General features: G+C 38.3%; 1 protein-coding gene across 1 annotated transcript; it reads left to right on the top strand.

Annotated features, from left to right (window-relative positions):
* Window positions 1-25,996, top strand: rasl10a (RAS-like, family 10, member A). The gene is made up of 3 exons (XM_079815726.1): window positions 1-1,501; window positions 20,698-20,822; window positions 23,120-25,996. The coding sequence occupies exons 1-3, from the start codon at window positions 1,286-1,288 to the stop codon at window positions 23,388-23,390; spliced, it is 612 nt and encodes a 203-aa protein (XP_079671852.1). The 5' UTR covers window positions 1-1,285; the 3' UTR covers window positions 23,391-25,996.
* The last annotated feature ends 586 nt before the right edge of the window (window positions 25,997-26,582 follow it).

Below are 26,582 nucleotides of genomic sequence, written 5' to 3' on the forward strand. Positions count from 1 at the left end.
AATACCCAAATGCGTGGAGATATTAAGAGACACAGACAGACAGTGTGAATATATTCCTGCAGAAAGTTAATTACAACTTTATGTATTTACAGTTTTGTGTCTAAGTTCCTGCATTTTTCTCTCCCGAACGAAGTGGAGTTGTGTGGTGCGATTTCGAGAAGCGGTTTCTCAAACTCGGGTTTATCGTGGGTTTCTCTGGCTATTGAGCGGGGAGCAGCAATTGAAAAACACGGGATGGAGTTTAGTAGCTCTGCGCCAATCAAAGGACCAGTTCCGGACCAGATTTAATTTTTTCGTTAACGTAGTAATATAATACGAACTAACAATTAACTTTTTTTTTTGTTTGAAACTTAAATTAGGCGATATAAAACAGGTTTGATATTGTGCACTTTTGCTTGTTTACTAAACAAACAGTAGCCTACCCATTATTCCTGCTTGAGATAGATGGCACATTACATTTTCACCTTGTATTCCTCCAATAATGCAAGTAAACTCGGGATATGGCACGCGAGAGACCTTTAGGCGCTGTTTATAGCCAGGAAACATCAGCGCAAGCCTAACAAAACACTCATGAATGCGCGCGCGTCAACCTGAACCACGAGTGCGCGCGGAGGAGCAGCGTTTACAACACACAGGAGGGTGAATGCTTCAGTGTAGCTTCAACCAAAGGTCTGTGCGGATCAAGTCCACCTGCTGCAATCTTACGGATCATAACAATGCACCTTTGCGCAGACTGCATTTGGCTCGCGGTGAGATTCACTCATGCGCTCGCGCAGCACGCACTGCTGAGATGATGTGGGAAGGTATGAGGGGTTACGAGGAGAAAGGGTCAATGGTAACCTCGAGATCGAAGAGCACACGTAATCCAGAGAGCAGCCCGGTGGATATTGTTGGATACTGTTGACGTTTTCGAGCTCCAGAGCTGTGTGTGGGAATACTGGGAATACCGTGGAGCACTGAGGACTATTCCCCAATGGAATGCAGAGAAGACAACGCAACTGCCGCAGTGAATGAAGTTGGTGTGTTGATCCATTCCATAAAGGATACGGCCAACAGTGTATTTCACCAAAAGAGATAACGAAATGTAGCTACCAGTTCAGTAGATCTGTGAGCAAACTCTTATTTATTTCCACATCCACTAAGTGTGTTCTCATCGGCTGATGTAGCTAATTTAAGCGCAAAAAAGACGCACGCTCACAATTCATATGATTTTGTTTCGACTTGTTGAGCAGTTTTCCGCGTGTCTTGATCGGTAGTCGTGGTCATCAGTCCTGATCCGCGCGGGATGGTCGAGACGCTGAGCATCGCCGTCATCGGAGCGCCTGGAGTCGGGAAAACTTCTATCATCCGTCAGTTTATTTACAATGACTTCTCCGAGGCGTACAATCCAACCCAAACGAGATACGTGTACAGACCCTCGGTCATTCTTAACGGTGTTATGTACGACCTGAAGATTTTGGATGTCCCGCCAATTTCCTCCTTTCCTTCAAGCCCGAGTCAGGTAACTTACAGTAGCCTAGCTAGTAATTTAACTGGAACAGAAAGCCTGGTACTAAGTGCTGGATGCATAAATGTAGCACATATGTTTAATTACAGCAATAACATTAATTAACAAAAAATGTGGAATAAACTCAGATAAAACAAAATATTATACTGTAGCAGGCGACATGTAGCCTAAGTTATTAACGGTTTTTTTTTTACGTTAGGCTACTTTTTTTCAGCATTTACTATCCTATTTTACAGTTAGGCATCTCGTTGACTCTAATAAAATATTTATCATTCTATTAAAACATTTTACGCTAGCAATTTCATATTCCTTTTCGCTAAAAGTTATACGATTTTTACAGTTTACAATTCGTCACGTGCTTTGCGTTTGCGCGCTTATAGCGCATGTCTGCTCTGTCACACTCGCACTTTAAATTTTGTTTATTTTTTACCCATATCTGTATGAAAGTTTTAAGGCGCAGTGAAAGATTTGTATTACTGAATTATATAATTTACTCTCAAAAATATGCAATTTTGGGGGAAATTTGTCTCGCGTCCTAAAGGTTCAGCTTTTAATGGATCATGTTGATTCCTAATCCACCAGTTTGACCTTGCACCACCGAACTGTCTCTGACATTCAGTTATTCAAATTCACACTTTCCAGTCCTTTAAATAGACCTAACAAAATAGTAATTTTGTTCTTTTAAACCAATCAAATCGAAGCTAATTTTTAACAGATCCATTAACAGAGATTCCTGAGGAATATTAGTGTATTGCTTCAGGAGAGAGGGGCTTTCCTCAGGAAAAAAAATATCTCATTTGGAGTAGTTGCTATGGAGACATGGCTTGAACTGAGCATCTGTAAGCTTATTTTCTGTATCCTCCCTCTGGCAAATATTTCTCTCTCCCCCTCTGTCCTCCCCCATCTCCCCCTCTCATCTTTCTCTTTCTCTCTCTCTCTCTCTGTCACAAACACACTATTACTCTTCTTCTTATTTTGTCTAACAGTCTTGGCATGTAAAGCACCTATCCAGTTATTACATATCCAATGGTTTGGAATAATCCACAATGGCAAGATAATCTGTTTTGTTAAGGAACTGGCATAACTAGACACATCATATTTTGCTAGTAGCCTAATTTTACCAATACATCTCCAGGTGTTCTTGCATCACTTGAGTTTTCTGTTGAAGCCACCAACATATTCTGTCAGTCACCTGTAGTATGAAATACTTGCAGTATCTTGCTCAATCCTTCTCTCTGAGATCTACTTTTGTCACAGGTTAGTTCTAACCCTGCTCAACTGTTTGCAATTTTCAATTCTTAGCTTGATCAGCTGTTTCATGTGTGTATGATTGGAGCTGACAGGAAGGTAGATCTTTAGAAGAGGACTTCTGCTAAGAAAGGAAATGTAATTCATTTGTGCTATCAGCATTTACATCAGATTTAAATGTATTCATTTTGCACATGTTTTTATTTATTCAAAGCAATTTTACAAATCAGAATAATTCAAGTATGCAATTAATCCAAGTGGTGCTACTATGATAGTATAGCTAAATACCAGAGTATTACAATGCTTGATCCTACAAATCCTTTCGAATCCAGACAAATCATTGCCGCTCACTTCCTAATACTGTCAGAACCTTTACATGCAAGACATGACCAAGCAGGGATAGATATGGTCTCTTTAGAGCAAACTGCTCTAAGCCCAGAATACTGCCTTTTTCAAGGAATACAATCTAGTTCAGTTTTGATCTTTTAGGATTTAAGACTGACACAAATTCAACAAAATTCCTCCAGCTTTGAGATGTAAGGTGGGCCAAGTGACATGCATGGTGGTTCGGAGTTTTACCGTTATTTTATTACAAAATGGGCAGGTCTTAAAAGGGACTCTATATAAACACACAAGGATCAACACTAAGGAGTTTACTTGTTACTTGACACAAATACATACAAATAAAAGAATGGTATTTTAATTAAATACTTAAAATTAGGCATGTGACGGTATCAAATTTTGATGTTGCGATTAATTGCTGAAGCTTTTATCACGGTATACGGTATTATCACGATATTGAAATAAGTTGCAAAAAAGTGTTGTCGAACTATAACAGGTTTAATAACTTTTTCTTATGACAAAAATAACTGAACATTTAAATACAATAAAGCAATACACAAAAATGTATAAAGTAAACAAATGTTTCAAACAGATTAAAATTCAAAAGAATTATAAAGAACAATAGGTAACACTTTACAATAAGGTCTCACTAGTAGTTAATGTTAGTTAATGCATTAACAAAGAGCAAATAGCTACATTTGTTACAAAGTTATTATTCTTTGATAAAAAAATTACAATTGTTAATGTTAGCTCAGGTCCATTCAATAATACAGTAATACAACTTTTGCTTTTAATAACGTGCTATTAAATGTTGCTATTTACATTTAACTAAGATTAATAAATGCTTTAGAAGTGTTTTTCATCGTCAGTTTGGTAACTAATGAATTAACAAATGTTAAATAATGGAGCCTTCTTGTACAGTGTGTGACTGAACAATAAAGAATTAGAACATATTCAAACAATATCTATGGCATGTAGTCCAGATTAAAATATAAAAATAAATAGTATTAAGTATTTGGTGATGTGAACAGTACCATAGCGAATTCATTAAACTGAATGGCTGTTTGAAACATTTAAATATTGTTTAGTAGCGTGAGTCTGCTTTGTTTACAAGGTTTTCGGTGAAATGACTGCATTTCTGCTGTTCCATCAGCGCCATCTGCTGTCAGAGAGTGAATGTGCACTTTCATTCAGCGCGTCTCCTTCACTTGTTCCGCCATGCGCTGCTCATGCGCATTGGGTTTGTTTACATCATTGCTCATGCCTCTTTGTCAGCATACAGCTGTGTTGTTTATTTTAAACGGTAGATGGGTAAAGTATTCTTAAAATGCATTCTAAAAATCTGAATAATTCGCAATAAATAATTATTCACGGTATTTTGAAGTGACCACGATAGCATGTTCATTATCGTGATATATCATATTTCCGTTTACCGGCACTTCTACTTAAATATTAAAATATTTTAATTAAAATATGTTGAATAAAGTCAAATAAACAGTCACTAATAAAATAAGAGCGAATGTACACATTTCAAGCAATAGCACTAATAAATTCAATAGAACAAAAAGATACAAATAAAATAAACATATTTCAGGTAGTATTCAGGTACGATATACTATATAATGTTTAAATGAAATAAAGAAGTTATTCAGACAAGAGCCGATTTGAGCAGTTTTTTCTTTTGTTCTTTAATAAACATTAATGACACAAGACAGCAGCAGGTATATTAAGCTACTCTCACTTTAAGGCCAAATGCACAGATCTGACACGCATCAGATTTTCTTCCAACTGATTTTTCTTCCAGGCTTTTTATTTTAACTGTGAAAAAAGGGATACTTGCCAAAATGGGCATTTTTAAGTCATTTTTCTGTTATTCGTCTGTTTAAGACGCAAAAGAGAACTCAGTTCCAGTAGTGGCTCCTGACCGTAATTTAGGTAGGTCAGATTCTGGGTCTTAGTGCTAGTTTATGTTAAACATTTTGTAAGCTTTATATTCTAATCGCTGAACATGTAGACACACTTTTGGCAGAGGTGTAGTATCCATGCCCTATTCAGCCTGAGGGTGATTTCGGTTGGGAGGCTTAAGTACACATGACACACGGATAGATTGCCTTAATGTGGTATTTATTGCCTCAGATTGTTGTTTGAGAAAATTATGAGTTGTCGAGGAACTCCGGTGGGGAAAAGAAACTCATATTCCCAATCATTCTCTATTCTCAGAACAAACACAACACAAACACAACACAACTATATAAAGGCTATTCACAAGGGAACATTAAACTGAAGGATTTATACTTTCATTCATTTGATACGCTATTCTTAATAGGAAGAACAGACATGTCAACTAGTTACTGATCAGATACAATCTAATATACACATAGCTGAAGCATATTCATATCTTCTTTGTCTGGAGCGAGGTTTACGTAAGGTAACGTGAATTGTACTGTAGAGCTGGAGAGGGCTCAGACACTCTCTGCCCCGCTTAGCATCATGATACATACCTGCCGAAGCCATGCGGTAAATTTTAATATATCCTGCTCACTTTACGTCTTAAAATAATCTAGAAAATCTGAGGGATGTTTGTCGAAGAATGCTGAACACACTCACTTACAATTTATTATTGATTCTGTATAGAGGTCTATGATTTGGATGAATCTGGTAAGACGAGCCCTGGCTGCTCAGTTTGGTAATGGTGCGTTGTCTGAGACACAGCTCTCTGTGTGCGCACTTTGTGTGTATGCACACAGATAATAGGCACGGGTACCGAACGGAGTTTCTTTCGCGTCTTCTTGCGCTTGAACTATTTACAATTTTTAAAATGTTCATGAAGACCGCAGCCGCGTTGTAATACTATTTCTAGTTTCTAAATAACAATCGGCTTTCCCTCAAAATCTGGAGCTGAATGGAACATTGAGCCAATTTTGCGGTCAATCGTTATTTGGTGTGGGGCCGGGGTGGGCCAAGCTCCTGCTTTGTCTCCCTTTAGGTTTGTCATCATTTAAAGATACTGTGAGGTTTGCAGAATGCAAAATGCTATTTGTCAGGGTTTTCTCAACTCATTTTCCCTGTAAGTGCTTTGGAGCAAATTCCCTGTATCGTGACCACTTCACACAGCTTGAAGACCCACTCCAGATAGTGACCACCAAGGTCACCCCAGCAAAGTGATTCTGGGGATTGTTGCTAGGATTTTTATTGTGTTGACAACAGTGAAAACACAATGAAAAGGAACTATTATTTTAGACTGGAGATACTATTATAGACTTTGTTGAATGGACAAATAAACAAGGGATTGATCCTTATACGGTGGTGCCAGGGAATCTGAGAGGCTATAGTGGTGTCGATGCCATGTGCAGCAGTACGCGAGGGGGGAGGGCATTGCTTTCAGTTCTCAAAGCACATTAAGACACTGCAATCTAATTGAGCTGGAGCATGCTGCAGCTTAACACCATTTAGCTCCCTTAAAGGCATGGCAGGCTGGAGCACATAGAGGAGAAGGTGTGTGTGTGTGTGTGTGGATACATCTTTATTAAAATGCTTCTGGCTTCTTGTGACAGATGCTAGTGTTATATGCAGACATTTAAGATGAAAAAAAACCCCCAAAAAGGTCAGTTTTTTTTTTCTAACTACTAGCAAATCCATAGACACAAAAAGCAACTGAAGTAGCTTAAACCCAGATACCAATAAAAACTTTAAGAAGAGAGTTTAGATTTTTTTTAGCCACCAGACAATTTATTGACATAAAAAGCAACTGTTTACTTCACCAAGCTTAAAAGTGATGCACTATAAAGCTCAACTCACTGTTACTACAACATTATGCATTGACATTGTCCATTTATTTAAAAATAGCTGTGTATTCAGATTTTTTGTGCAAGCAGCATACTGTATAAATCACAAAATATAGGTATTATAGGTATAGTTATATAGGTAACTTATTTATAAAAAAAATTATCTCCATATATTACAGACCTGTTTAGCTATGGTAACAATGGCTATTACCAACGTCCCTTTCAAGGAAGGTCTGTTCACTCGCTGGCCATAATTGGCCAACGCCTCCAGGCAGCTATTTTGGACATCAAAGACCAAGTCCTATTTATTTGAATGGAGGAATCCTGAAATCTCAAAAACTGCTTGCCAAACTCACAATTAAAGGTGCTGAATGTAAGTTTTTAACTTACTAAAGTATACAAATACCATAATATGTTTGCAGATAATTACGATGGGGGCAATTTACGATTTATATTTGCGTTCAGTGTCGGAATGTCTGTTTTTGTTTTGGTCTGTGCGATAACGCACGTTGCCAATTTACCCAATAGTATTTTGACACCACAGGTTGCCAGTTGGCAGAAAACACAACATATTGCTGCTATGTGAGCCAGCAAACAAACTGGGTCAGAGATCGCAGATTCTACCCGACCTAAAAAGCCTCGGCATCCATCTAAAAATCTTTATGAACGGAAGCACATTAAAATGCAGATAAATCAACTAATAAAATTACAGTGTGTAAGTCTCCTCGCCTTCCATTGTCAATTGCGCTCATTCCTGTTGCGTGTCCTCTTACTGGCAACCTGTGTTAGCGGGAGTCTGAGGAGAAGGGGGCGGGGCAAACAATATTTTGAATTTGGACTTCAAACCCATTTCAACCACTAGCTGTCATGCTTACACCTTTAAATAACATTTCAAATCAGCAACAAAATCTTACATTAACTGTCCCATAAATGTTGTTCAGGGTAGACCAGCCAATGCACATGTGCAGTCCGAAGCGTGTGATGCGCGAAACGGCAGCTGCAGTGATGCAATGAGTTTACCAATCAGTGATTGGCTCTTTTATTTATAAGGCGGGACATATTCCACCATATTGCGCGTTGCAGTTTCTCCCATTCATAAGTAATAGGAGTGGACCGTCTATCTATATAGCATTTTCTATTACTTATATCATGGTCTGTCAGACCATGTTCAGACCATGCAATGCACAGATTGTTCCAGTCAGTTTCTATATTAAATGCACTGTTTTCATTGAAGCACACACACATCAGTCACACGCAGAGATGGGAGATTGCGCTGCGCTCACATAGAAACCTCTGCTTCACGTTGGGTGGTTCTTTGCCTGCACATTGTGTAAAAATCATGTAATGCTCACCTAGCTGTGGATTATCCCTGGCATATTCAATGCTAAAATACTCTAAAAATGCTTGATCTTGGGTCAGTGAAATATTCCCTGTTCTCTAAATCTCTAACCTAATGTGCAATAGTTTCACACAGATCTGCTGATATTCATTGTATAGACAACTGTGAATAATAATTTTTGACTGCTTGGCAACTTTGGTTAGCGAATGCCACAGTTTGTTCACATGATGCCATGGCAGATGGAGCAGATCAAAAGCCAGCATGATTCAGGATTTCCTATTAATGCCAGCCTCTCTTTCTCGCTCTTGTTCTCTCTGAATAACGACAACAGAGAGCTCAGTGACACGTTCCCCCATGTCAGCAGCACTTGCTTAATCATGTAATGGTCCTCAGAATGTGATAGAATTTATTTTGCCCAGAGCCGTGAACTTCCTCCTGAATGTTACTCACCACTATAGCTGAGGACAGAATGTGTTTGTGCCCCTTGGAGATTTTGGTTGCTCCTTTAGCCGGTGAAGTTTAGGAATATTAACTTTGGATTTTGTGTTTCCTGCTCTGTGCTCATAGCTCTGGGTTGTCAGTTAGTGGCTTTGATATTGTCACACTGCCAACTCTCATTTTGGAAATACTCTTTATTGATACTGACTCTTCATTCCATTATCTTCCTTTTATTCTTTGGTTCTCGCTTTTTCTTGGAATAAGGGTGATTTGTTATGTGAAAGATTATTTTGTTTCTTAATCAATGATCTGAACAATCTGTCATTCTTATCAGTGTTTACACTGCAAAAGAGATTATAGTTTAATCAGTTGAGATTCATATAAATAGTACCCATTCACACACAGCTTTTAAGCCCTCTTTCAACAGAACAAGAATCGGTATCAGGGAATATTCCTGCTAGAGTGAGATGTCTTAAGCTTTTGAGACAATTTTAAATTATTGGCTTTAAAACAAAGGCAATTCAGCACTGGGTTGTCTCAAGGACAGATGTTCTCATTATTTTCGTCACGCCTCAAAAGTGTGATCTCTAATTTAGGATGCATAGTCATACATCACTGTGTCAGTGAGTAGTAAAAAGAAACCAATACAATAAATCTAGCTGTACACCTCAGCATAAAATTAAGAAATATAATTTCCGTAATTATACCATGAGTTATAAGGAAATGAGTCTGTTTACAGACTTTATTATTAACTTTTTCAGCATTATTGCAGGCTCACTGAAGAACACTGAATTGTTTTACTGATTACAATAAAACATCAATTCAAACCCACGGTCGAAGATAAACTAGATTATAAAATAATAATGATAATAATAATACAAATAATTATAGAATTACAGATCTAATGTCAAACAATCCCATATTACAAAGATAATTTCATAATTATCTCACAAATGAAGATGATGCATAATGAACTAACAGCTTCCCTGGCATGTAATGATTTAACATAGTTATTTGTTTTAGTGCTTTTCTGAATTATCAGATTATTCAGTCACAAATAAACAGGTGGCTTAGAAAGAAAGATTCGATATTAGGTGAGAAAATCAATGCTTAGAATTATGTATGCTATTTGGAAAAAAAAAATGTTTTTGGTATACTCCTTTATTTAAACTGCATTAAAGGTAGGGTAGGCAATTTCGGAGAGGCTAGCAATAGCAAGCTAGCTTTGAAAGCAAGCGTAAATTCCCACCCTCCCTTCAGAGCGTCTCTAAAGAAGGGCTCCCCCAAAACAAATGAACGCACATAGCCAGAGCGCAGTCTGCAAAGCGTCACAAGTTAAATGACCTGTCTCAAAGCACATAACATTCCAATAATAATGAACGTATGAAGCAACTTGGAGTTTTGACTTGTACCACATGGCCAACATTCATTTTGGTGTTGATAGTATTGTCATAGAAATGCATAATTCTGAGTCCAGGGACATGAACAGCTCCGAGCACTTCATGGGTTCACGAACATCATGGGTTTCCACCTCTTTATTATAGTAGTATAAGCTCGTTGTTTTGCTTTAGGAGGAACTGAAAAGGCGGCTGCTGCTTGTTTGTGGTGAAGAGAGAAGATACATGTAAAAAAAAAAAAGTGTATATATATTTAGACCACTTAAATTATTGATTACTATCAGGGTGTGAAGAGAGTTTCAACCAGTATTATTTATATTATAAAATTGTATTTTAAGTAATTATATATATATATATATAAATTGTAAAAAATAATATAATAAAAATGCAGTTAAATGTGTAAACTTTAATCTTATCTAATAGAATTAAATTTTTATTCTTAAACATACTTAAAATGATCTTCAGTATGAATTATAAAACTGATGGACTTTCATGTGGTACTGAATGGACTTTCTTTCCTGCTCCTATTTTAGCCTAACAATCGTATCTCTCCAAGCTGTCCATTCAGGAGAACATCAAACACGCACACGTATCAGATCACATGTATTCGTGAAGTGTATTCGCACAGTGACCCATTCAGCAATTTCTGGTGGATGTCTTCCAAAGTTTCAAAGATCTTTTTCCTTAAAGTGGATACTTTCCTTGCCTAGAGGATAATGTTGAATCATGATGAAAGTGAATTTGAATGTGTCCTCTCTGGAACTTACACTCACAGGGATGAATAGGAATTGACAAGGACAGAGGGAGACAAGCTTCTATTTTTAGCTTTCATCTAACAGGCACACTGAGGGAGTGTTTATGTTAGAACAGTGCTCTGCAAAAAAGGCCGGAAACTTTAAGGCTGTTTAATTGACAGGAATTGGTCTTTCGCTCTAGCTCCATAGTTAATGCCCGAAACCGGTGTAGATAATTGCTTCAATCTACCAATGATCACTGAGCTAGAACTCCATGATCTCATAGAACTCCATAATCTCATAGAATAATTGAGTTTGTGCTTAATAAGGTCTGAGAACTGTCAGATTTCCCAGTAGAGATGGAGGGTAAGGCATCTGCATTTAATGTGCAGGAAATTGAAAAAGGGAAAGAGCAAAAGAGAAAGGGGAGAAAAAAAACAGAGACTTCTTATTCAGCATCTAAGGGCTGGTTTAGACCCAAAGACACAAACTCTCCCCTCCTATATTTTTGGTTTTTATAGAAGATCAGTCAGAAGCTGTGGAGTGTGATAAGAATGCAGAAAGCGAGTGTTTGCCCAAAAATGAAAAATCTGTTTTTGAAAAAATGTCTCTACAATGAAAGTCAGTGAGGTCTACACTCTAAAAAAAAAAAGTTCTATATGGCACCAAAAATGGTTCTTCGTCGTAATCATAGAGGAACCACTTTTGGTGCTATATAGCACCATATCTTAACATGTTCTGTATATGGTAGCGGTGCTATATAGCACCTTGGTCAAAGAACCTCTGAAGAACCGCTGAAGAACCACTGAAGCACCAAAATTGGACCTATATAGCACTTTAAAAGGTTCCCCTATGATTGCGAGCCAAGAACCATTTTTGGTGCCATATAGAACCTTTTTTTTTTTTGAGTGTAATGCTGTTTTTGACCCATCGTTGCTGACACCTTATTTTGTTTTCCCAGAAGAAAGCCATGCAGGTTTGGATTAGCATGAGGGCAAGTGAAATATGATGGTGAATTTTGATTTTCAATTGAAATATCCCTCCTCGCTTGTCATTTTATGGTATAGTGATCAACAATATGCCAGTGTGTTTATCTGCACGCCTGGTTGCTTTCATTATTACACTAATGAGCGAGTGTCAGCATTAGAGGGGTCATCTCTGAGTGTAAAATATTAGCAGTGTACAGCTTTTCTAACGTCAGTAGAGGATGAAGTTAATTATTCCCCTGTCAAGATGAATGCGCAAACACTGTCTTTGCTACAGTTGGCATCGATTTTCTTTACAAGCAAGATCAGCCTGTGACGAATGGCTTCAATTTGACTTCCCCCTCTCACTCGATTTTTCTTCTGGCCCACCTCCAATCCACACCCACAAATGCAGATCACAATCAATATGGCAATTCAATAGGATCTCCTGGAATTTCACCACATGCAAGCTCTATCCAGTGTAGTCACTGATTCTTGAGAGTTTGGTTCACATAGGGGTGTTCTGTGTATAGTCTTGTGACTTTTGACAGCATGAAGTCGGGTCCTTTTTGAAGCTTAGGTTTCGTTCACAGTGTTTGGCATTGACAAATGTGTTCAAAGTCAGCATGAAGCGGAAATTGAGATCCTCTATTATTCCCTAAATGTGATGTAAATCCAAATGAAACAGCTTCCCGAACAAGAGAAAAAAATGTAGTGTGTGACTTGATTTAGTCCAGTGATTGGAATGTTCAGGGCTCGACATTAAGCCTGTTCACACGCTTGTCCTTCGGACAAGTAAATCTGTCATTCACTTGTCCGAGTAAAAAATTAGCTTGTCCAGATTTTTTTTGTAAATATAATCTATTCTGAAGCAATATTCTCACCAGTGTTCAGTCAGCCTTGACATATCTCAAAAATATGTCATTTTACAACTGCATTAAATAATGTTATGAGATTATTTAAAATATTTTTGAATATACAAATAAGACATTTTGGAAAGCTGAAACTAAACCTCCAGTAGGTAGCAGCATGTGACCGTCTTAATGAGCGAGTCATTGAGTCGATTCAGTGAAACGGCTGATTCATTTAAGAATTTGGCGGTCGTTTATGAACAGGTCATTGAATCTTTGATTCAACCAATTCATTAAAACGCTGAATCATTCAGTAACACGCTGTTGCTGTGAGATGTGTTACGGTTCTGCTGTGATATTTGTTTGGAACTATTTTCACTGCTGAAATAGAACAAAAACAGTCCATATTGCATCTAAAATGTAAGTGATTTTATGTTAATTAATTGTTTATGGAACTGGCGTATGAAATCAGTGTCATTTTCAGTTGTGATGGTATTCAGGAAAACAACACTCTTGTTAGTGTGATGTTGCTTAACTGTATAATATGTTATAAATATAAAAACTACACAATTTTACCATGTATCGAGAGGCTGCGCGAGCCTCAACAGCACAACCTTGCCAGTTAATTTTATATTATTATCCACTCTCGATCGCCACTACACTAACTGAATGCAGAATCATTATTGCTCTTTGGTGGTTGCCTAGTTATTTTTTGTTTTGACTTTTACTCAGGATACTTGTCCGTCGGGCAAGTAAAATAAATTTTCACTTGCCCCTTCAAAAAATCCACTTGTCCCGGACAAGCATTAATGTCGAGCCCTGCATGTTATTTATTGATTGCTGTGAACTCATGTGAGTGACAGGTTACTGGAGGGGGGAGGTTTTTGACTATTAGAGATGAGATGTTGTTGTGGGAGGGAGGGGAAATACATTTTTTGATGAATAATTACAAGGGCACATTTTTTTTATATAAATAATGATGGATAAATCATTTATAATAAACAATGTAATATTCCATAAAAAATAAGAAAAATTAGAGTAAGAAAATAGTGATCCATTTCATGGGGACTTTAATAACGTGTGACTCTCATACAGTTACAGTCACTCAGGCAGGAAGGCAAGGATAGGCAAATATGTGACTCAAACAAAGTTTACTGAAGTTACTAATACAGGCAGGTACAAACACAATGCATAACGGACTTAACATAACTGACCAGACAAGGGGCCCGTTCTTCGTACCTCGCTTAATACATCTAAGATGATTTGACAGATCCCAGATCTTTTAATCGTGATAACTGATCTCTGGCTAATTTGGTTCTTCAAACGAATTTGCGGATTGGATTAAAATATCTGGATTAAATGATCTAAGATTACTGAGCGTTCTTGTGTTCCCTGAAGAGGGCAGATGCATCGATCCTCGAAACCACGATCAGCAATGCAGCGTTTGGCTGGCGTCAAGACAGCAACCTAATGACATCATATAATTAAAAAGCCACCTGGCAAAAAACTTGACAAATTACACAAAAAACCCCCACAAATTTCTGAACCTTTATAAGGAAACAGCCAAACGACCAAACCAACATAAAAGTTATAATAGATAAATGATAAATGTTTTTTTTTTTTTTAAACATGATTACCAATTATTTATATTCACGATTTTATACATTATTTGTTCACCCTTTACATTTTTATTTCAATGTTGTAATTTAATTTGAAGCAGATTTGTAACGTGACAGTTTCTTATGGGTCAAGATAAAATTATCCTCTCTAGCGCTGCATCAAGCCACTCCCATAATATCCGTGATCACTTAATGCACGGCTCAGAGTAACTGTACAACATGTGTGTAAACCAATAAAAACAAAATTATATAAAGTAATTATTCCATCACAAATAAATCGCTCAATCAAGTGGCTGTGTCTATAGTATTATACATATACAATATAACATTTTTATATTATTATTTAAAATTATTATTATTGCCCCTGGTTCAGTAATAAACTCTTGTAATAAAGTAGCAGTGGCTGGGACAGATTTTAAGTATCACCTCAAGATGCAATCTAATCCTGTTTACATGAAATAAGCCTGCTCCCGCTTATGGACCTGTTACTATGACAGCAAGTCCAGGATGAGCTTCGAAGAACCAAACAATCCAAGATCATGCCAAATCGTCAACAGTCAAATCCAGCTAACTGAGTTAGCGAGGTACGAAGAACGGGCCCAAGGAGTGAGTGAACAAAGAGGAACTTAAATACAAACACAGATGACTGAATAAACGTAGGGCACAGGTGATACAGACGAGGATAACTAAACACAGCTGAACAGAACTAGACTAACAAGGGTAACCAAGGAAACAGATGAGTGGCGGGAAAACTGAACAAAGGAACAGGTGACAAATGAAAAAAAAAAAAACACAAACGAGACAGACTAGACTTGTGACACATACCATACCATCCTAGTGGCTAGCAGTATTTGAGGTGCTACTGTACAAACAAAATAATCAATGCCAAACAAAATATGTTGCACATTTATTGTTGTACAATAATCACAAAAAATTCACGCCAATGCAGATCATGTTAAAATCGAATTAAAACCTGTGTAATTCAAATATAATTGATCAAATAATACAATATGTACAGTCGGATTTACTGAACAGGGCAAATTAGCATGAGAGCGCAATTCTGCACAAAAAAGTGCAGATGGGTGTGAAAAGTTCTGCGTGTGATCTATTGACAACGTAGACTGGGTGAACCCAGCCTGATCTGCCGGCGATTTGATTTTGCTCTGCAGCTCAGTCTGGAAACCTGTACATTCATTTCTGCTGCTTCTGTTACACTTTTGCGGGAACCAATCACAGACTGGCTTTTCCACCTGGTGCGCTATTGGCGGGTTTAACACGATGACGGATAGAGAAGCGATGGGTCGTTGTCCGTTGATCTCTTGTGGTCTGATTGGTTGAAGGACTATCCAATTGCATTCAGAGTCATTTAATTTATGCTCGTTTATCACGCCTTTTGTGCAGTAGAAAATACAGAGCAGACTCCCCAGACCAATGTTCAATCTTAAATTGAGCTTGGTCTGGTGATAGCCAGACATCTGACAACACACAAATTAAAGAACACAGACGCAGCTGGATCATTTCCATAATGACCAACGCAATATACCAGTTAGCGTCTGGTTTTGGGGCGGTAAATAATGGTGCAAACACCATTGATGAGCGCAAACCTTAGTAAATCACCTTACATGATTCATTGAAATACTTTCCTTCCATAAATTTTGCATCTGAAAGGGAAACTCCTACAAATGCTTATGCAATGAGGTCAGCCGCAAAAATAACCCTACACCTTTCCAGCGCAAGTGTATGTCTTTAGTAAATCCTGGAGCAAGCTGTTAGTATATCTGGCCTATAATGTCATGGTATGACATGATGTACTACATCTAATGGTGTGAATGAATATTGAAATTGATATTCTGTTCATATCATAAGAGCTCCCTGAGAAGAGCGGAGCGGAGGGGAAGGAGGGAGAAAGGAGATGAGGTCAGTGTGTCACGGCTGAAGAAATTTGCTCGCTGCCTCTGTCCCTCATTCAGCGGTGATGTGTAATTACTATGGGTAAATCATTACTATTCATTGGCTGCAACCTTATATTCGCCCCCACTCTGTTGAACTATTGAGAATGGCCGCTGGCGCTATAACACACCAGCATACAAACGACAATAGACACACACACACACACACACCTGAGAGTATGTTGCGGTCTCAACACCTTGGTCAGAGTACAGATAGCTGCCATTAGGAACAAAGAAATGGATGATTTTACATAAATTTGTGCTGTTTTTGCCTTTACTGCAATTAAAGTCACATTCAGTTAAATGGGCCTCCTTCATGATTACCAGCAGAGAACTAGTGCTAGTGCTTAAAGGTTTATTCAAAACTTAAATCAAAACTTTTTCATTTCAACATTTTATATTGTTTGTTGAGCTATGTTTTTTATTTCTCTCTTTATGATGTTTTATTAACAATGTTCAGGAGGAGCGCGTTCAAGTAATCGGTAAGCCCCTCCCATCGAACACAGATGAGCCAATGGTAGTTGAGTATCAGTTGCGCTGGGACCGGCACTCGGACATCTTTAGGTTTCAGCGCCATAGAGAAACATTGGAAAATCCGAAGCTGTCATCGGTTAGATGGTGTTTATGCTACAAAAATGGTAAACGTCGTGCCTGAGGTACTGCAACACTGATTCCAGGGATCCTGAGAGGATTTTCGGGTTGTCATACTCTCATTAAGTTACTGTTAAAGGGGCTATATGCGTTTTTCTGAAATTTAAACTCGCGACTGACACCTGTGGCCAAAAAACAGAACTGCTCTCATTTTCTGCTCGCTCTCGCAGCGGTGGTGACGTCACATCCGCAGACAGCGCGGGAAAAGACGACCCGCCAGAAAATAGGAAAAATAGGATACAGGCTTATAGGTGCACCCACTGTGAGCGGACAAGGTGTCAGTATGCTCATCAGGAGATGTTTGAGTCATAAATGGTAAAATAAAAAGGCTATTGTTACGTTTATTTTGGGGAAAAAGTTGCATATAGCCCCTTTAAAGTTAGTAATTCCCTGCTAACGTACAAACCAACTAACTATAACTTAACTAACTGTTCTCATGCAACGTTGTAACGTTAGGTCAGAAACACGAAGGTCTACATTTCAGTGCATCTCTCAGTTCATATTAAACTGATTAAATGTGAATTTATGTAATCTTACCCTGCGGTACATGAACAGTGTTGATCCTGGATGTAATCATCTGCGATCGTAACAAGAGGCTTCTCCCGTTTGCATTGAGATCTGTAAACCATCACTTCCAAATTAATCTCTCACCATATTTATTTTATTTCTGTGAGTTAAGATATGTTTAAAGGTCGGCTTTATCTGTCTTATAAGGAGGACTCCTATTTTGACGGGTGTTATAACTTAGTCAATGGGTAGTGAAAGGGAGAACTCGCATGCAGTATATCGGAGTTGTTTTGCAGATACAAAGTTCACCAGTTATTAACTGCACCCCCGAAAAGCATAAGGTCTGTGTATATGTTTGTTTACTGTGAGTGTTTTTGTGTAATTTGCTGTGTATGTTAATGGTAATGCCACGGAGAGAGGGCTAGAGAGAGAGTTTGTGAATGAGACATTAATACGCACTTATGCTTTGTTTGTTTGTTCAGCTCTTACGATTATTTTTTTTTGAGTGAAAAACGATGTAATAAACTTCATAAACCATCAGTAAAGTTTGGCCATTATTCGGACGGGGTATACGCTACATTCTGTGTCCAAAAACATCTTGGGATAAGGTTTTCACACTGACAGCTGTACATTGTAAGATATAGCAACTCCGTTTGTTTGTCCGAGTTGTCCGAGAGCAACAGTAACTAAGGGGGGCGGGGCTTACCGATAGGTCAATTAACACGAGTAGAGAGCACTCAGCCAATCAATGATAAGAGGTATATATTCAGCAGTCTTACCTCCGTTTGTCGACAGTTTATCAGCATCCCTCCACCAACCCTTCTCCATACTTTTAGTTCTAACCACTTACATACACAGGGGGAGTACTCTGGGTTCGGGCCAGATGCCGAGCTTGGAGCCCTCCCCCTGGACAGCACGCCAAATACGCATTAAAACTTTACTCCCTCTAAATTATATGTACGTGTGAAGTGAACTTGTGAATTTTACTTCTTATTAGTAATAAAGCAGGTGTTTTTTTGTTGTTGTATTTGCTGTAAAAGTAAAAAATTTTTTTAAATTTGGTCTTTTTTTAGCATCAAAATGTTGTCTAGGCTGTAATGTTATTTTCATAAAACAAAAATGAAACTAAGACGAAAACGATTTTGGGAAAACAAAAAGTATTTTCGTAAACTGAAATAAAATGAAAATGTCTAATAAAATGAAAAGCTAAAGCGAAACGAAACTGACAACAGTTTCTAAAAAATTAACAGAAATAAAATAATCAAAAATAAATCGCTTTAATGAAATTACAAAACAGCATACAGCATACAAAATTACATACAGCACCTTTAATAAGGAATAAAGGACTAATCGATACATCACTTCACTGGATGTTGAAAGGGAAATTTACCCACCTGTTAAGCGCATCACAACAGAAGAGACATTGAGGCTCCGCCGTTGTATGTGCGGGTATAAAGTGAGCAAAACACGACAGTTACAATATCATGATTATCGTTAAATAAGATAAAAAATGCATCTACTATAACCAAATTACATTTATCATAATTTGACAATTTATATTAACATTGCTGTCCGTAACTTTTTTGTGTTCAAGATTTACAAAAATTATATAATGAGAATGTACAACATGAATCCATTTTCCAAACCGTGTTTTTTTCTTACCCTGAACCATTATCCTAATACTTATAATACGTGTTTATATTGGGACTATTTCAGACCGGTCTGGTAGGAACCGCGGAGGAGGAGCACAGTCCCTGCGTGACTCGCCATAGACATAAACAGAGAGAAGTAGCTCCGGCTGCAGTGTTCTTCCGCAAGACGCATGCAGTTCTGTTTATTAACCGCTAGAGCGTAAAAAGTCACGGACTGCAGCTGTAAATGTATTGCCTATATACACCGATCAGGCATAACATTATGATCACCTTCCTGACATTGTCTTGGTCCTCCTTTTGCTGCCAAAACAGCCCTGACCCGTCGGGCATGGACTCCACTAGACCCCTGAAGGTGTGCTGTGGTATCTGGCACCAAGATGTTAGCAGCAGATCTTTTAAGTCCTGTAAGTTGTGAGGTGGGGCCTCCATGGATTGGTCTTGTTTGTTCAGCACATCCCACAGATGCTCGATTGGATTGAGATATGGGGAATTTGGAGGCCAAGTCAACACCTCAAACTCGTTGTGCTCCTCAAACCATTCCTGAACCATTTTTGCTTTGTGGCAGGGCACATTATCCTGGTGCCGTGATGAAGAGATAATCAGTGTTGCTCACTTCACCTGTCATAATGTTATGCCTGATCAGTGTAAATAGAGTGGTGCAGGTATGTCACTTTTTAGGTCATCTGGCAGTTAGCATCACACTGGCTCCCTCGATAAAAACCCAATACGTTTTTCGCTAAAACAAGTTTTGTCCATCAGGATAACAGATGAACACAAGTTTAATGAATTCTGAAGTCTAAATGCTGTCTCCAGAAGTAAAAAGCTAACGGTAGGCTATAAACGAACTACACCACGGTCGCTCGACAACGTCACCACCACTAAGCTTCCTGTTACATCTGAGGTAATACTGATGTATTTTATGTTGTAGAATAAAACATACAATTTTGAGTGTCTTGAGTTTATGTTCACCACAGACCTTATTTCAGTCATTTTACCAAAACCCATTGACTTCAGGACGATGGAACCGGAAGTGGTAAAATGCTAACTCACTTCCGCTTTTTGGTCTACAAAGTGATGTCATACCTGCACCACTCTATACATATGGATGTATTATAAACGCATGTTAAATTTATGTAATTTATATTTATTTACAGAAGTATGGCATCACACCTGTAATAGGTGTGAATTAAGAGTCGTCTGTGTTTGATGACGTTGTAGGTTGTTTTGATTGAACGCAGTGAAGTGAACTTCAACAGATATCGCATACTTAGGGAAAAGGGAGTAGTAAACACTGAATAGGGAAATGACTGAGCAAGGCACCTAACCCCCAATCGCTTCCTGGGCGCCACAGCAAAAATGGCTGCCCATTGCTCCGGGTGTGTGTGTGTTCACTAATCACTGCCTGCTAATGTGTGTGCACTAACTTGGTTGAGTATGGGTAGCCATACTTGACTTTCACATGTCACTTCCTACATTTTTAAAACTAAAACTAAATAGAAATGTGTTAGAAACTCGTTAATGACTAAAATGAATTAACTGAAATTAAGAGCAAATTTGAAAATGATATTAAAATAAAATGTTTTATATTTGATTGGAAGTTATTTACATAAATGAATTCTACATTGGCCTCCAAACATTCCAAATAAACAAGTAATTATCTGTTTCGTCAAGCAGCCAATTAAGGGTTTTTGTCTGTCTGTTTGTTTCCATCAGGAGTGGTTGGATGTGCGGTGTAGAGGAGTACGCAGCGCTAACGCCTACATTCTGGTCTATGACATCTGCTGCGTGGAGAGCTTTGAGTATGTCAAGATGATCCGACAGCAAATTGTGGATAACAGGTATGACAGAGCTCATTCGGAACCTGAAATTACCTACCTCAAAGATTAATAGAATATGATTATCATGTTATAAAAGATCCAATAAAAAGACATTCCTTCTGTTATTGTTAGAATGGGTCCAACTGTGGTCATTGAAACCCTTTTTACTCAGCTCAGTAGCACATCAGCACTGATTCATGTGAATGTATGATGTGACAAACTACTGATTGGTTTTGATGTTTTTAATAACAGTTGGCCCTTGTTTCCCCAGCTGATGCTGAGATAATGAGGTGACATTTGAGAATATGGATGAGTGACAGTTACAGAGCATGGACACTGTGACCATTCACTACAGCTGATAAGAATATAATTGATGCCAGTGAGAAAATCCTTTTACATATGCAGGTCTTGTGCCCATAGATTGTGTGCAGCATCATGTATTTGCATAAAGGTTTTATGTGAACTGAATGAATGACTGCATTCTGCAGTCTCCACCCTTAACCCTTCCCTTATCCCTCGCCCACAATATCGTCCCTCTGTTTTACAAATGCTTCACATTCTCACTGCATGTACTTTGAAAAATTGTCTTAATGCAAAAAAAGTCCTTTGGACAATTTTGAATCATTTTAAATCACAGTTATCCGTTCCTAGATACACAGATCAGACATAACATTATGACCACCTAATATTGTGTTGGTCCCCCTTTTGCTGCCAAAACAGCCTTGACCACCTTCTTCCATTGCTCCGTGGTCCCGTTCTGATGCTCACGTGCCCATTGTTGGCACTTTTGGTGGTGGACAGGGGTCAGCATGGGCACCCTGACTGGTCAGCTGCTATGGAGCCCCATACGCAACAAACTGCGATGCACTGTGTATTCTGGCACCTTTCTTTCAGAACCAGCATTAACTTCTTGAGCAATTTGAGCTACAGTAGCTCGTCTGTTTGATCGGACCACTCTGGCCAGCCTTTGCTCCCCACGTCCATCAATGAGCCTTGGCCAGTTCACCACTGTTCCTTCCTTGGACCACTTTTGATAGATACTGACCACTGCAGACCAGGAACACCCCACAAGAGCTGCAGACCCAGATGTTGTCTAGCCATCACAATTTGGCCCTTGTCAAACTCGCTCAAATCCTAACACTTGCACATTTTTCCTGCTTCTAACACATCAACTTTGAGGACAAAATGTTCACTTGCTGCCTAATATAACCCACTCAAAGGTGCCGAAAATCAGTGTTATTCAGTTCAAATGTCAGTGGTCATAATGTTATGCTTGATTGGTGTATATACACTGTTCCAAATGATTATGCAAGTGACATATCAGTAGGATTTCAGTACAATAAACATTCAGATTTTAGTTTTTCAAACTAAGTGGGTTTTATTTCTCCATATCTTTTGAACTGGTATCAATTTGAATTTTGTTAAATAGTTTGCCTGGTCTAAAGAGGCATGCGGGATTGGTGAAGGCATGGAATTGGTCTGTCTGACAGATTATTCACCTCTTTTGTGCTGATATTACTCACTCACATTCTCTTCTTTCTCTATATTTTTACTCAAATATTGAAACATACATATATAACAGCATAGATCCTCAGTATTTGATGGAACTAAAATGAGCAGAATCGGAATATTAACAGTAATAGTATTTGTTTTAATATTAAAATGAATAAGATGGAATGACCTTAAGTCCTCAATTAAACTTAATGTGTTAAATATTTATATGCAATTTGTGTACACATAGTGCCATCATTTGTTATTATATAATACCTAAAGCCTAAATGAATTGGCCAGTCATTTCTTTAATAGTTACATATATTCAAATATACATTTTTTTCAAAGCAAATGAGTTAAATACAACCTCGCAATTTCATTTGATCTCCTTGTGCACCAGTAAATTGCCAATTAAATTTATGACACTTTTTTCAAATGAACAAAATGCGCGCACACACACACGCTTGCCTTTGAAGCCCCCGAACATAAAACGGTTCCATTCTTCATTATGTGTGTTTGACCTTCAAGCAGTCAAGCGAGAAAGGACACACATCATGCATTGTCCAGCACACATTATGAGCTCTGTGCCTTTTTTTGTAGAGCGTGTCAAGGAGCTGAGAGGCTGTTAATGTTTGTGCGTGTGCCTGTGCATGTTTGCTGAAGATTGTGTGCAAACATGAACAAATATTATGTTTCTGACATAAATGTGATGTAAGAAATGGATCCATACTCATGTGGTCGGTTTATTTGACTTAATAATTCCCTCTTAAACCTCTTTTTCTACTGCTCTTCCTACCTCTCTGTCTCTTTTTTTGTTTTTCCTTAAGAGTTGGCAGCAGTAGTGAGGTGCCCATCCTGGTGGTAGGCAGTAAGCGGGACCTTCAGCGGCAGCGGTTCACCCAGCGCAGGGCCGTGTCTGTACTGGTGAAGAAGACCTGGAAGTGCGGTTATGTCGAGTGCTCCGCAAAGTATAACTGGCACGTGCTTCTGCTCTTTAAAGAACTCCTGGGAATAGCCGTGGCACGAGGACTGCGCCCAAACCACACCTCTATCCGTCTCCAGGGGGCATTGCAGAGGAACCGCTGTAATGTCATGTGACAGATATGTAGCCTTTTTTGAATTTATGCTTATTTAGGACCAGTTTGTGTTTTCAGAGTCTTAATTATCTGATTTAAGCTGGTCCTAAGTCAGTATACTTTGCTGAACCACAAGGATGGAGCTCTGGTGACAAACTGTCAATCGAAACGGCTGGAATACTACCACCTAGGGGCCTCTGTGACTGATGCGTTCATCTGATGGATCACCTTAGGTACTACTGATTTCACTTTTCTCCAGCGTAACAAACGGAAAAATGGAAGCAGATAAGGGTTTTTTCATCTTACCAAAGTCTGTCAGGATGAGAGTAAGATATTGCATTGGTCTCAAACAGAATACAATCCATTTCCCCTTCCTGCTTCGATTTAAATGCAGATGCTGTGGGTTTAGATGTATTCCAAAGTGACAGTGTTTAACTGTTGCTTGGAAACAGCGTTTATGAAGAGATGAAGCCTACTTAGGGTTTGTGAATAATGATTAGTGGAAGTTTGAGAATCCTTAGGAATTATCTTTAGTTACAGTACCTATTAAAAACACAGCAACAAAGGAGATAATATACCTTTTTAAACATGCTTATACACTTCCTCTGTATCGTGTTCATCTTTAGATTAACATTCAAAAAAATTCCCTATCCTGCTCCTCACTGGCCCATTTCCCTTTTGAAAAACGGCTTCAGGACATTAATATTGAAAGAGCCGCACACTTCCAATCCTGCCACCACATTTCACTTTATAAACCCGATTAACCATATGCTGCAGCTCACAAACAGACACCTCACTATTCTCCCATTCCATGTGTAGTGATTCATTGGTTCACCTTAAAAACAGCTTTCCTTTTTTATGGCAAAATTAATGATTTTAATTCTTTCTGACGAGCTGTCCTTCCATTCACACCACAGTTCATTGTTTTGTCCCATGGTTGATGTGAACAAGGGAACAGATGCTGCAGATATTTTGACTGTTGTCCTGAACTTCCTTAAATAGCTGAGCTATTTCAATCACAACAGAGCTAACAACAGTACATTTCTTCTGTGGGTTCACATTCTACCTGAGAGTGGATTTGTGATGGCTGTAGTCAATAACTTAACTCTTTAAGCCTTATGTGAACGTCAAAAACACTTCCTCAGAAGCCCATTGATAACATTTTTATAATGATAATTAAAAAAAAGAAAATCCTTCATAGCACATATGCCAAGACATATACTACACATTAACTACATTGTAATTTACTCACATATGCCCTGCCAAATCTAGTAACAATAGCAAACATCCTACCTCCTAAATATAGATCATAGAAGAAATGAGGCACAAAATAAAGTCTTCCTCTGGCAGGATAGTGAGGTGTTGTGTACAGATTTCAGCAAGCATGTACAATCACTGGCACTCGAGAAGCTGTGAGAAGTGATGAAAGCTAACAGATCCTCTGGGGCTTCCCTAAACCTGAAGATTTCTGCTGAACCAAGATGCAGGGGAGGCTTACGTCCTTTACTGCAGTGGACTGCAGTCTGTATGGTAGTGGATGACAGCACAATCCACATCCTCTCTGGAGTGTTTCTGGATGCAGAATACATTAAAGTTAAAGTGGTTTGTATCTGCAATGAGATTTGTTTTTCTATGCTACTCTCTTCTAGTGTAGAGAGTTAGTCTTTTGGCCTGAGCTTTAAATGTACTAATATAGAGAGTATTCTCTGGACATGTACTGATAGTCGACACGATTGATTGGTTGGCTGTGTGGAAGTGTTGATTCAGAGCTAGAGCTGTCGCACTGCTACACTTTTTTTTGTTCTTAGGTTGGAACTGTGGAGCTTTGGCACACGGGTGGAGGTTTGTTAGACTGAGGAAATTGATGGTCCCCGAATGCTTGTATTCTCATTTTCCTAAGACATAATATTCTCATACCAGACAGAGTGTGCACAGGAGAAAAATCCCTCATTCCTCACAAATGCAACTCTGACAGCCATCTATGCACTTGTACGCATCTTACATGACTCGAAAGAGCTGATAACTTCTGTCAGCAGATGGAAACATAAGTAAGTCAGTAACTTTGGTCATCCTTCAGACTTTATCATTAAGAATCTGTTTTCTGTTCAATGGAGCTGCATGCTTTAATTGGCAAACCTAAATCATTCAGGGGTAAATTGCACTGACTATACTGTATGTACCTATACGAGTGAGTACAAGCAGATCTTTGTAACAGTACTTGAGCATTGTTTTTGTCTTTTTGTATGATGTTAGTGTGAAGCTTAGCATGTAGTTTAAGTGTAAGTGAGGGAGATACAGTCAGGTTAGTATTATAAAACAGCAGAGAGGGGCTCATACATTTGCATGCCACACAGTGTTAAGTGCTATGGTTGTGGACGAGGACTAGACAAAAATGTAGCAGATGTCATGTTCTTGTGGAATGTGTCCTGTGCTAGTAATGTTAAAGGCTTTAGACTGAACATTCAGACATGCTGAATATGGATTCTCTTGGTAGGACTGTCTGATTTTTTGTCAATTTGTTTTAGATTTTAAAGGGCTACCTGCTTTTTTTCTAATATGGAAACAAATGTTGTCTTTTTAGTAGTTGTAATGTTTCATCAATGAAAAATTAATAAACCCTTTCAAACTACGTCTGAGATTTATGTTGCATATTTCATACATCTTGTGTGTCTGATATCCTACTCTTAAGTGCTCGTGTGATATTTGAAGCTCTGTGGCGACATCAACTGGTGAGAGATCACAAAACATCACATGACTGCAGTCTGCAGGCCCTATTCTATAAAATATCACAATACTACCTACCTTTCTATACTTACCTCTAGGGCTGCCGCTAACGGCTATTTTTACATCGATTCATCTATTGACTAATTTATCGATTAATCTATTGACTAATTTATCACAATAATTTTCAACATTTTTACTTAAAAACGTTTAATTTAACTTGCAACGTTGGCCTTCAGTAGTGTACTATAAAAAAGTATTAATGTAACAAGCCCTTGAAACAGTAAAAAACTGTAAAAGGAATTGAATAATATGGCAGAACTTACTATTCATTGTTTTATCATTGTTTTGGGGTTAAAACACCCTAAAAACTCACTTGGCCGGCATGTTCCTGCCCTGCCCTGCCTCACACAGAATATTAGGTCCGGCCCTTTAAGAGCTGCACGGACCAAATTCATTGTAACAACCGATTCCTCATTCAACTGTGTATACG

Source organism: Gobio gobio, assembly GCF_949357685.1.
Source record: "Gobio gobio genome assembly, chromosome: 4".
Taxonomy (NCBI): Eukaryota; Metazoa; Chordata; class Actinopteri; order Cypriniformes; family Gobionidae; genus Gobio; species Gobio gobio.

Coding starts and splice junctions, on each gene's coding strand:
- rasl10a (XM_079815726.1), top strand. CDS start 1,286: ATGGTCGAGACGCTGAGCATCGCCGTCATCGGAGCGCCTGGAGTCGGG. Junction 1,502..20,697: donor TTCCTTCAAGCCCGAGTCAG/GTAACTTACAGT, acceptor TGTTTCCATCAG/GAGTGGTTGGATGTGCGGTG. Junction 20,823..23,119: donor CAGCAAATTGTGGATAACAG/GTATGACAGAGC, acceptor TTTTTCCTTAAG/AGTTGGCAGCAGTAGTGAGG.